The sequence below is a fragment of the Physeter macrocephalus genome, chromosome 16 (genome assembly GCF_002837175.3).
Source record: "Physeter macrocephalus isolate SW-GA chromosome 16, ASM283717v5, whole genome shotgun sequence".
NCBI lineage: Eukaryota > Metazoa > Chordata > Mammalia > Artiodactyla > Physeteridae > Physeter > Physeter macrocephalus.
Window position 1 is genome coordinate 83,377,643 of NC_041229.1, and position 13,523 is coordinate 83,391,165.

The 13,523-nt window shown below is 37.5% G+C and overlaps 1 protein-coding gene across 1 annotated transcript in view; it reads right to left on the reverse strand.

Moving 5' to 3' along the window:
* DCDC1 (doublecortin domain containing 1) overlaps positions 1-13,523 on the reverse strand; it is a 460,096-nt gene that overhangs the window by 34,423 nt on the left and 412,150 nt on the right. Inside the window, 6 exon segments of the mRNA XM_055091474.1 lie at positions 2,565-2,627; positions 2,630-2,665; positions 3,386-3,538; positions 6,704-6,905; positions 8,092-8,295; positions 9,718-9,885. Of these exon segments, the coding sequence (XP_054947449.1) occupies positions 2,565-2,627; positions 2,630-2,665; positions 3,386-3,538; positions 6,704-6,905; positions 8,092-8,295; positions 9,718-9,885 (826 nt within the window).

The following is a 13,523-nucleotide window of genomic DNA, read 5'->3' on the forward strand; positions in this document are numbered from 1 at the left end:
GGGGAGGGGGAAGGGGAAGCTGGGATGAAGTGAGAGAGTGGCATGGACATATATACACTACCAAATGTAAAATAGCTAGCTAGTGGGAAGCAGCCGCATAGCACCGGGAGATCAGCTCTGTGCTTTGTGACCACCTAGAGGGGTGGGATAGGGAGGGTGAGAGGCAGACGCAAGAGGGAGGAGATATGGGGATATATGTATACGTATAGCTGATTTACTTTGTTATACAGCAGAAACTAACACACCATTGTAAAGCAATTATACTCCAATAAAGATGTTAAAAAAATGATAAAATGATTGAATTTTTAAAAAAAGAAATAAAACAGAAGCTCACAATCCAACAGGGGCTGCAGTTAACTGAATTTAAACTTGCTATTATTTCTCCTCCTAATCCCAACAACTAGAAAAGATCGTTCTCACAGTAGGTATTTTATAAGTTAGCACTGAATTTACATTTAATAGCAGAAAACTTGGCAGTTTAGTAGTAGAGACAAGATTTATCTTAGTACTAAATTTTAAGAGAAACTGCATTAATGGATTTCCCCATAATGGACACCATCTGACTAAAAAGACTGTTTTCTACAGTGATATTGTGGATGACGCCAACTGAACTTTAAAATACCTTTTTAATACTTAATTATAATAAAAGCTAAAGACACAATATAAAATCAGAATTCAGTAAAAGCAGCTCTGCCAGGTGCTATTTTTAATATGTTACTTTCTATTGATTTAATTTGATAAAGAAATAGAGCTTAGAAAGCTCATTGGAGTGGATGGTTGAAATTCCATTTATTCTTTAATTAAATAACTCTACAACTATTCAGAGAACAAATTCGAAGGGTATAGAATTTATAATGTAACATAGGAGAGACAGTCATATGATCAGGTATGTATAATAAAGTGATAAGGGCTATCAGGGGAAGTTAAGGGTATGATAAACCACACTATTCCTGACTTAGAACGTTAGGGAAGACTTTTAGGAGAAATAACGAGTAAGCTGCAAAGGAAATAATGAGAAGCAATCCAAGAGAACAGGAGAGAGAAAAGTTTGAGGCAGAGGGAACTGAATTGTTTCAAAAGCTCAGAGTTAAGAAAGCACATGATAAATCTGGGGGACTGAAATAAAAGTCCAAATGGGTAGAGAGGAGTAAGTAAGGGGAGGGAGGAGTTTCCAGAGAACCAGATCATGAAGGACAACATTAAGGAGTTTCACTTTTGCCATAAAGATAATAAGAGCTTTGAAAGGTTGTATGCCTGGAGTACAGTAACACCTTTGCATTTTTGCATGATCACTCCCGTTCCAGAATGTCACCATTATGAATAGGATGGAAACTACTGTCAAGACTGGAGGCAGGGAGACCAGTTAGCAAACTGACCCAGTAACCCAAAGAATAGATGACGATAGCTTGAACTTGGATAATGACAGTAGGAATCAAGATCCTTAGAATTCATTTGAAAAAACAGATTCAAAGCAACAAGACTTACTGATATTTGCTTAGAGATAGTGAGAGTGGGAGATGCCAAGGATGACTCCCAGCTCCTTGAGATGGAACGCCTGAGTGGATTATGGTAATGTCCACAGAAGAAATGAAGGAGGCATTGGTGTGATATGATATGAAATGAAATGGTGGTATGGTCACTATATGGTGACGTGTTAACTTCAGTTTTGGACATGCTTATGGGACATTCAAGTGAAAGTGTTAAGTAGTTGGAGTGGTAGAGGTTAGCAATAGTAATAGATGCTTTTCAGTTAGACCCAATAATTCTTTTGGTAAAAACTGAAAAATAGCCATTTCAACCCAGAGTGCTGTCTAGTGCACTTAGGACTAATTGTCTTATTTATTGAAGTAAGATTCACATGTTTCTGACACCAGACAGTACAGATAGTCAGGAGTTGAAATCCTGCTATGGCAGGCAGTTACTGAGCCTGAAATGTATTCCTTCCCAGACTAAAGTCCATAACATACTTATTCCCCAAAGAATCATTTGGTGTCTGAAGTGCTGGGAATAATATAAGATCAGGAACTTAAGATTCTGTGACAAAGAGAATGGAAGAAGAGGACAAATATTGTCAATCAATCACTTTGTCTATGAATAACATATCTTATGCCACATAACAAGATACCTCCCTTCTGTGATAAAGACACTAATCTTTGAAGAATTTAGTACTTCCTCACTCAGATTATTTAACAAAACTTCTTCCCAAGCAATACCCAAGAAATAACAGAAAGTTTTATTTAATGACTAATTCCAAAGTCCATAAAATGTCAGTTCAGGAATTGTTTCAAAACCAATAGGGTGCTTATATGATCCACACATCCTCCAAATTTTAAAAATGTATATATAAATCATGTGATATTCATTTTAATATAAAATTTACAAATATAAAATCAGTACACTGAAAAGATATATTAATAGGTTTTAGACTTGCTCAAGGGACTTTTGTAACACAATATATAATATTCTGTTAAACATCTGGTATCTAATGGTAAAAAAAAACTACCAGCAAATTAAGGTTACATTTAGAATTAAACATGGTGATACTTGATTTAGTTCATACTGACCTTTTAACTGTCTCAGTTTGTGTTTCATAGTGTCTAGATCAGCCAAAATTTTGTCCTTTTTAGCCAGTTCTGTTTTTCTATTTTTTCTGCTTTCTTCAAAGCTAGAATTTAAAAAATACCTGATATTTTATCTTGCATTCTTCTTATCAACAGTAATTTATCATGCAAGCCAATAATTTATAAAGAACTTTCTGTTCCAAGAAACAGATTCAATTAGAAACAAGTAATTAAAAGGTAAGGGTCATTAAAAGCAACTTCATTTGAAAGATGACAGGGCTTAAGGCATTTCTTTATGGAATGGAGGGGGAAAAAGAAGAACAGTGCTGTTTTATTATATAGATTTACCATATGCAATAGCCATATTTCATTTTCTATTTCCACAAACTATTTGGAGGTGATGAAAGCCTTCCTTGGAACCATTCATTTTTTTAAACATCCACCTACTGCCTAAAGGGTGCAATTCTTAAAAATGAAAATGTGCAGACAGGTCGTCTTCAGTGTGAATTAAACTCATTTGTTATTTTCTAATGTATATCATTATTCTCAGTCTTATAGACCAAGGATCTCTTTATCAATGAAATTAGACACTTCCCATGCAGAATACTCCATTCCAGTAAGAAAAAAACAGGCAATTGTGCAAATATAGGAGTAGAGCTATCCTTGTGCACATGTTAATTGATGAGCCTCCCGTTCTTTGCATAAATGTGATGTTATTATGTTGACATTATACACATTTAATTGATCTTCTTATGGTGACAAAAAATTTATTTCTCTCTCTCTTTATGCACTTGCTTGAAAGAAAGCAAAAACAAAACACTTACCATTCGGACTTAGAAATGGTTCACCACAAGATACCCAGATGGCAATAGGATTTCTGAGGGTGAGGGTGAGCCAAGACTTGTCCATATCATCCAAACTATCAGATGTCACAGACTTTGGAAATAATTTGGTTTTCACTTTCATTCTTGCGGTTCCTGGGAAACAAATGACACCTTTACTATTGTTCAATGAATAACGAATAAATTTGCTTGCTGAATTCACTTGTTTATTCAAAATAGTTTATTCTTCATTAATGACTTGATTTAAACAGGTTAATGCCCAAACCAGATGCAAATACATAAATTTGATCAGAAACTTCATATGCAACTAAATAATTTAAACAAATCTTATTGTAAATAGATATTTTAATTCCTTTCTTACACTTTATCTAGTTATGAAAAAAATATGAGGTAGCCTACCAAAATATCTACTCTGAAAAGGGATAAAATAAAGAGATAAAAAAGCAAGGAAGGGGAGAAAGGAGTATAGGAATAGACCAAAGCCAGAGATAAGGTGCTTCAGAGAACTCATCAATTAAATGATTAATAGTATCTATCTCATTCTGCTGTTGGGATGATTATAAAAAGGAAAGTGTTTAGAATAATATTTGGTCTAGTTAATTGTGCAAGCATCCAAAAAATGCTAGATAATATTTTTATCATCATTATGATACTAGACATGAATACCACACTGTTTTTATTTGCTGGAGATAAAGCACTATTTGGGCGCTGAGAATCCTTGTGGCTAAAGCAAAGAGGAAAACACCATTTCAAGATACACATGGCTGACAGAGAGAGATAAATTCCTCAAGATACAACTTTCCTGGTCCTGAGATCTTAGAGAAATTTATTTCAGGGTCTTCATAAAGGGGTTATTTGTGATACAGCAAACAGTATCCTACTATATAATTAATACATATTGAGAACTTACTATGTGCTGGGCATTTTACTAAGACCTCTATATACATTATCGCATATAATTCTCAAAATGATACTCTGAGGTAGGTCCACTCCTCTTTTGTACAGTAACTGAGATTTAGTCACAGCCAGGCGGGGGCAGAGCCAGAATTAGAATCACGGCCATCTGCTTCCAGAGCCAGTGCCTTTAACCACCGCCTTTATAGTAAGCATGACACTGAGTTTTGGATTGATGCCTGTTTCTTTTAATTTCCTCAATGCAAACCGATGTCATAACTCCAAACCGTGATTCAGTAAAGGGGACAGCCAGCTAATGCCCCTGCCTGATTCAAGGATAACCTTTAGAATATGAGGGGAAGGGATGGCCATACCCTCTTGGTAGACCTGCATGAATAACATTACCTCCAAGCAGGTTTTAAATAAGAATTTGAAAGAAGAATGTTTGAAATTTTAAATCTTCCAGAACCTGGAGATCAGATATTCCACATGCCAAATGAAGGCAGAACTATATGCTTTAGTGATCAGTTAGGCATTAAATATTCACATAATTATTTTTTAAAACTCATTAGAAAACCAAACAAATAATATCATTATAAAATAATAGAAGAAAATATTGGTCTCCGTCCCCAGTTCCTGACACAGAGCTCCTAAAATTCTTGTAATTTCCTAAGTGGTAAAGAGCACTAGGGGCATCTTTTGTTCTAATTCCTGACACAGAGCTCCTAAATTCTTTGGAATTTCCTGGGTGCTAGCAGTGTCTTTTGCTCTAATGAGATGAATCTTGGTGGGCTCCTTCCTGGATGGGGGCTGGTCACCAGAAAATCCAAGCCATGATTAGAAACTTGGAATTTTCAGCCCTACTCCCCATTCTCCAGAGAGGGACTGGAAATGGAATTGATGATCAATCATGCCTACATGATGAAGTCTCCATAAAAATCCCAAAAGTACACGGTTCAGAAAGCTGGTTTGGTGAACACACAGAGATGCTGGGAGAGTGGAGTGTCCGAGAAAACATGGAATCTTCATGCCCTTTCCCACGTACCTTACCCTATGCTTCTCTTTCATCTGGATTTTCATCTGTATCCTTTACCATATCCTTTTATAATAAATGGGTAAACAGTAAGTAAACAGTTTTCTTGAGTTCGGTGAGCTGCTCTAGCAAATTAATTGAACCTGAGGAGGGAGCCAATTTATAGCCACTCAGTCAGAAGCACAGGTCTGGACCTCTGAAATGGGGTGAGTGGGAAGCAGTGTTGTGAGACTGGGCCCTTAACCTGTGGGATCTGACCTTATCCCCAGGTAGGTAGTGTCAGAATTGAGTTAAATTGTAGGACACCCAGCTAGATGGTGTGGGAGTTGGTGTGGGAAAAAAACCCACAGGTCTGGTGTCAGAAGCATTGTGAATGGGATAGTAGAATGAGAATAAAGGAGAGACACACAGGAAGGAGTGGGTTTTTCCTACTTAATCCTACACACAATTACGATAACTAATATTATTAAATTGCTAAGTATCAACCAGGCATTAATCTAAGTGATAAATATATTCATATGCAAATATATTCATATTCATATATATTCTTATGAATAGACATTCATATTTATGAAGACTGAACTAGTATATATTCATGTGACTATTAGTGTCCTCATTTTACAAATGAGGGAACTGAGGTACAGAGAGTACCCACGATCATTCATCTAACAAGTGACAGGTAGGAGCTGAACCCTGGTATTTTCAGTTCCAAAACCCACATTCTTAACCTCTAAACCATGCCTCTCAACACAACAATGGAAACCTGAGACAACCGCCAAATCACTGCTAGCAAGACTCTTTTTCATTTAGCAAATTGTTGTTGGGGACACAGGCCCTGCCCTCAAGTTGTACCTAGTCTAATGAAACGCACAAAGATGTAGGCAGATAATTATAACACAGTGTGCTAGGAGCTATGATAGGGGTGCATTTGCTGTAGCTTCTGGGAGTTCATAGGAGCAGTGGAGACGGGGGAGGGGAGTTGGAGGACAGGAGGCGTAGAGAGGACACCTTCTCTTCTAATAGTAGGAAGAGATTTGCATTGATCTAGTCCCACTTTCTTAAGCAGTCTCCAGTTGGTTTTGGTTCTGAATCTAAGAACAGAACCTGCTCATGTTGCATAAAGTAGCTAAACTGTCAAACATATTTTATAAATTCTAGGCAATTTATTTATTGTTTTGGTGCTGAAATCAAATTTACATTAAAAATTTTTTTCTTATTATTCTGCAAGGTAAAAACATTATGAGAATTTCATATGAGTAGCTTCCTGTGATTTTTTTAACTCTCGAAGGGGTGACTGAATGAAAGCATTACATTTAACTTTCATATGATCAAACATAAGTAGAATCAGCTAAATCCTGTAGAATGTAACCAACCTTCCATACTTTTAACAGGTGTCTCTTTTGTTCCAACAGGGGCTGCCTCTTCCTTTTGTTCCTCAGAGTCTCTCTGGATAAAAGATTTATCAAGAGCCCATAAAACCAAATCCCACAAGGAAAGGATTGTGGTTCCATCTTTGGTATATACTTTGGAGGCTGCTCTGGCAAGACCAAGTTGTTCCGTGCATTCTGCAAGCAGCTAAAAAACACAGACTCTAAGGAACTGAGAAGAAATAGTGGTAGAACTAAGAATAATCATGACGAGCGTGTTATTTTAGAACTCTGAGAAAATTCTTTAATTTGAGAAAATAGAAAGCAATAGCTACCAACTTGATCTTTGATTAGAGATGATTTTTGATATGGATTGTCCTACATAATCTCACAAATTAGTCCAATCCAGCTGTGAAAATTCTTAGCTCCAAAAATTTAACACAGCAGCTATTGTATGTTAATACATTTTATCATCAAGAGTATTTATTTCCTAAGAAGTGTAAACCTAGAAATCCACTTTCAATTGTGTGCTTAAGAATGAATAAAATTATTCTAACACTTCACATGAACTGTTTTAAAATAAATGAGTACTTGACTTTCAAACCAAGAACTGACACATTATTACTTCCATTTGGCAGATGGGAAATCAGGCTGAAAGGTTAAGATTTTTGCCCAGGTCCACAAAAGCCAGGGTCCCAGGGTGAATTCTGGAGTTGCTAACTTCTGTCCTTCGCTTAGTCTATTGAACAACAATATCTTAATACAAAATCTATTTGTACTCGGAGGGGTGAGTGAACAATTATGTGTGTGTGTGTGTATTTGCAAGGAAGTCTCCAGCGTAACTCCATATCATATTTAACATTGCTTGTAAAATATGTTTTTAAAGGTATTGGCCAGAATGTACAGACACAAGACAACCATCATGCAATGGAAGGACAAGGCTGGGTTTGGGCCCTGGGGACTCTCCTCCCTTCCCATGGCTGTGGGGAGCAGCCTCTAAGACAGAAATCACATGTTCCCTCCTAGTACAACTCCTGCCTCTCCAATTTGAAAATGAAATGAAAACCCCTATCGACAAATTAGTGCTCCGATTCTCCAGATGATGAAGGAGGTGGCATCTCTTAGGATACTGAGCTGACATACAACTTGAAACTGGAAGGGGAAGGAAGGCAAAAAAGGCTTTCTGTTTCTCATTTTTCTAAGTCTGTATCCGAAGAAATACAATCAAAAATAACATCTTTAAGAGAACAGAGGTCTTGATCTCAGCAGCTTAAATTGGTAAAACTGGCCAGGGATATTTGTCACTCAGTCTCACTGCTTTCTCTCTTGTCAGAGAAATCACCATTATCATTACCTCTGATGATTCGAGAAGCATTTAAGTGATAGCCACTTACCATGGGGAATGTTCCAGCCACAATTAACTTCCCATTTCGATATCCATCTCCATTTTTGTATGCAATTATTTTCACTGCCTTCTGGTGAGTGACTGCCATGCCACTATGAGATACAACTTGTGTGCAGGTCTTCCTCCGTAAAGATAACAGACGTTCTTCATAATAACTTAAAGTGTTTTCAGCCTCATAAGAAGATAAATCAACCTGATTTTTTTTAAAAAAACAACAACATAGATCAACTCAAACTTTTTTTCTTTTAGTTTTATTATTTTGTTATACTTCAGCCTCTTGATTTGTGTGTGTACGTGGGTGTGGCATCTAAATTTTGAAATGTTCACTTCATATGCTAAAAGTAGTAGGTGCTGTAGTGGGAAGGACATTGGGTCCGAACTCCTCAGTTCTCTTCCCAGCCCTGTCACTGAGTCTCTAGGTGACTTTGGGCCTCTGGCTTGTGTTTCTGGCCTTCTCCTGTTTTCTACTTTGCCTTCCCCTGGACAGGAGATGCGGAAGAAGGATGCCAGGGCCAGAGAGAGCCTGGGGTTGAAGTAATGGACACTAGTAGTAAAGATATGCTCTTAATCTTTAACTTTAGGATGATGCCATCCTATGGTGGCAGATATTCATGAATGAGGAGGGGAATGAGTGTAGCCTTAACCACATGATAATGAGGGTGGTGAATGCCACACTTGACCTTTTCCTTTTCATTGCTACTCAGGAAGCTGCCCTGAGGGAGAAGTTGTTGTGTCCAAGATGCTGTAACACTGGGGATTCTTTCCCATCAGCTCACCCCCACCTCCTTAACACAACCCTACTGTCACCAAAGAAAAGCCAAATGCCTGCAGGCTTTCCCAGAGGACTGACTCCCCTTTTCCTTCAGTTATTGTTTCAACTGATGTTTATTGCAACTGTTACTACCCTGCTCTTCTGCAATGTGTATCAGGTTTAGGGGAGAGAGGACAGTGACCTGGGAATAAGACCCGCAAGCCCTGAAGAGCACACCAGGTGGAAGGTTCCCACCCCCAAGGAACTGCTCCTTTTTATACAGTTGTGTAAGTTCCTCTTAGCTCTTCTCACTTCTAAACTTGAAGGAAAGGATTTTTTAAACGGTGCCATTTTAAATTAAGATCACGGGAAAGCAGCAGAGATTTTTCCTCCATGAGCCATAAATAGTATTAGACATGAATGCATGAATTCAGGCACCCAACCTGAAGAGTCATTAACAACAACAGATCAAATTAGCCCTGAAAATACTAGGAAAAAAGGAGTTTACCCTGTGGATATAGGCAAAAAGCTACTCCACTAAGTAAAGATTTGCAGTTACTTCCTCATCTAAAAGCAACACAGGGAGTAGTGCAAGGTGTCAGGAGATGATTAAAGCTGCAGAAGAGCCCAATTAACTTCAAAGAGTATATCGAACTATTAATAGATAATGTATTTTAAGTTACAATGGGGAAAAGGAAATCAAAGCAGGTGGAATGGTAAAGGTGCATCAACGAAAGATGAATTGGATGAGTGGAGATGAACTTGAGTGCAAGGCAAATAATGAATGTATCAAAGTTTCCAAATGGATGCCACACATGTATTAGCAGAGCTCAGATCATTACATAGTCTGGCCACATCGATGACCTTGAAAGGTCCTTGTGAGAAGGGCTTCCGGGTCTCGGAGCCTGAGGCACAAAGGAATGGCAGCCCTGGAAGCAACTGTTTCAGTCTCTTCTCTGCTCTCATGGATCGCCCACATGCCAAACAGAGCATTGTTTTTTTCTTTCCACTGGGTGAAAGATAATAGTATCCCTGAAAATGGAGGTAAAGATGCTTTTATTTTATTATGGTAGCACTTTTGTAGAATACTTTACCATACAAATAAAGCACTTTTATGATCCCCAAATGCTAAATTTGAAATCTCAACATGAATGCATTGTTTTGCTCTCTAATTATTATTATATTATATAATATAATTATATGTTATAATTATATTATATTATAATTATATTATAACTATCATATTATATTATAGAGCAAAATATTTCCAAACGCTGTTGACTAAAAAAGCCTAGAGGCAATGACAATTCAACATCAATGAGTATAACTTGTATCCAGAATCAGAGTTTCTGGGAGAATGGCCAATTCCAGATTTGGGGCAAGAAATATACAAGACAAGCAAGGATTTCTTGCATGCCCAGAAAAAAAGAAGCCATCCAAAAGTAAAGGCATTATGTCAAAAAAGACAGGCGCCAACATGAAGGACATTCCATGGGCCCAAAGTGGGACAATTTGGGAGTAAAATAAAATTATAACCAAAACACTTCAAATATGTTTGAATAGGTAAAGTCCCGTGAGTTCATAATCATGTTAAAAATATAAGTTAAAAAAAAAAAAAAACAAGCAACAAAAAAGCCAACAAACAAATAAAAACAAAACCACTACTTACTGGAGTCCATTAGAAGTAAACTGGCACCAATTTACAACTCTGAAATTGGCCATTAGAAATTGTGGCAGATTATTTGCAAAGATAGCCATAGTAAAACCATCCCATTCTTGTTTGCGTGCCCTTTTGAAATGCCATTTTGCTGCTCCTCGAATCAAGAAATAGAGTTTCTTTCTCCTTTCCTCCTTTCCTTGAATCTGGGCAAGGCCATGTGGCCTGCTGTGGCCAATGTAGCATTAGCAAATGTGGTGCAAGCAGATGCATAGGAAGTGCTTGCACATTTCAGCTTGTTCTTTTTTTTTTTTTCTTTTGCGGTACGCGGGCCTCTCACTGTTGTGGCCTCTCCCGTTGCGGAGCACAGGCTCCGGACGCGCAGGCTCAGCGGCCATGGCTCACGGGCCCAGCCGCTCCGCGGCATGTGGGACCCTCCCGGACCGGGGCACGAACCCGTGTTCCCTGCCTCGGCAGGCGGACTCTCAACCACTGCGCCACCAGGGGAGCCCTCAGCTTGCTCTTTTTTGGCTGCATTTGGAAGCCTGAGACCATAATGTGAGCTCACTTGAGCTAGCCTACTTAAGAAGCCTTGAGGAGAACTAAGGCCCCCACCAGACATGTGATTTGACCATTCAGACACCATAGCACCACCAAACTACTGGTGTACCACCAGATAACTACAGCCACATTAGTGACCCTGGGCAAGACCAGCAGATCTGCCCAGTTCAATCTAGCCCAAATTGTTGACTTAGAGCATAAAAATGGTTGTTGGCTTAAGCCACTAAATTTTCAGGTGATTTGCTATACTACAATAGATAAGTTAGATAGAACAATTTAAGCATTTATCCTACCATCCTTTACAAACCATAATTCTAGGCAGTCAAATACCTAGTTGAAGAGGTAAAGTTCTTCCTTACACTAAAAGTTCAGCTAATATATGTCAGGGAAAGTAATAGAACTTTAAAAAATTGACCCTTTTGAAACTTCTAATGAAATTATTGATTTAGGCAAAGATCACAAAAAAGGCAACACTAAATGAAAAGTCATTGGGAACTGTTTTTTGATGTGAGATTAGGTTGTAATCACCTGAACCCATGGAAAATCCACACTGTATCCCTGCATAAGTGATAAATATGAAATACACAGTAAAACCTATGAAGATTCTTGTCCAAAAAATGCTGAACATAAATATAATTAAACTCCAGTGCTAAATTTCTTTTATAGACATCATGGGAGCCAGAGAAACAGGTTAAAAGATGCCATAGGGAGCAAACGGAAAAATCCAAACAAGAGGCATTCTATAGGATGGATTCTGAGACCAGTGTCACATAGGGACCTTGTTTGAATCCTGACTCATTACCAACCAACCATAAGAAGAATTTTTTAGGAAACCTGGGAAATTTTATTATGAAGAGGGTAGTAGATGGCCAAAAATTACTGTTAATTTTATTAGGTGATAATGGCATAATGGTAATGTAAGAAAATGGTCAAATTTTTACAGGTGCATGCTTAAGTTTGAGGTGAAATGGTATCATGTCTAGGATTTGTAAATATTGCAAAACCTTGACAATAGTTGAATTTGGATGATAGGTATATGAGAATTCACTGAACTAGTCTCTCTACTCTTGAATATGCATGAACATTTTAAAGTACTTTTATATAGACTCTCTGATTTGCTTTGTTCCTCACAAGGCTAAAAGTTAAGTACAGCTGGAGTTAATATCATCATTCTCAACTTATAGATGAGAAAACAAAAGCTAAGAGAGGGAAGTTTTTAATCCAAGGATATCCAAGTAGTATGTGGCAGAGCTGAAATACAAAGCTGTGACTTCTGATTCCAAGTTTTTGGCTTTTTTGCCTTTGTCATATTTCTTCAACTATTCCATTTAAATACTTAAAGCTACCTCAATTCAAAGCCAACATTTAGATGATACTTTTGAAGATGTAATTCTTAAGTTCCACTATGGATTTCTCTATATGCACATCTGATTTCCATTTTCCTAAAAATTACTGGGAGACAGAAAATTAAAACATCTCCTCTCAGATGGAATTGAATGAATACTACATACAGAATAATTTGTACAGAAAAACATGGACTTCATGATGAATTGTGTGCCAATGATATTTCTTATTACTCTAAAGAAGCCTATTGAAAGTATCTAGAAAATGTATTTTCATTCATTAAGACATCAAACCCTATGACTGTGGTGCTACTATTTTGATGGTTCCCAAATTGTTTTATTTTGGCAATGGTACATGTACACAATGCAAACTGAATTTTTTGTTAACTCATTCACCCTTAACACAACATTTAAACTTCTGCTGGTAAGGAAAATGCAATACACTGGGGTAGCTCCCTAGATTAGGCTATGTCTACAGAATGCAAACAGAGTTTAAAAGTTCAGCAAGTCAGCTGCTGGCTCTATACACAGAAAACCAAGCAATTGGTTTGACTGATTATTTTCCTCTATAAAATTTCCTTGATTTATTGAAATGACTAACTTGCTCTGTTCATTTGACCTTATAGAAATATGGTCTATAACCAAATATGGAGTTTGTCTGATCAACAATGACACTTACTGTATATATAATAGCTAGTGTGACTGTGAATAAATTATTCAGTTTCTTCATCAATCTTAATTTAATGAATTATTGATATTGTTTGTATTTATTATTTATGTTATATTATTTATTATAAGATAATCTATGTAAAAATAACTAATATTGCATCAGTATCTAACATACAGTAGCTTTCTAGCATATAACAGTTACTTCGTATTAGTTTTCTTTTCTAAGCTTGCCAAGCAAATGTGGCCTAGAGAAGAAGTTCTTACCCTGTGTCCAAATTGGATTTCAAGGGGAGTCTACAAACTCCCTAAAATTTTATACAAAAAGTGCTGTGTCGGGCTTCCATGGTGGCGCAGTGGTTGAGAGTCCGCCTGCTGATGCAGGGGACATGGGTTCGTGCCCCGGTCCGGGAAGATCCCACATGCCGCGGAGCGGCTGGGCC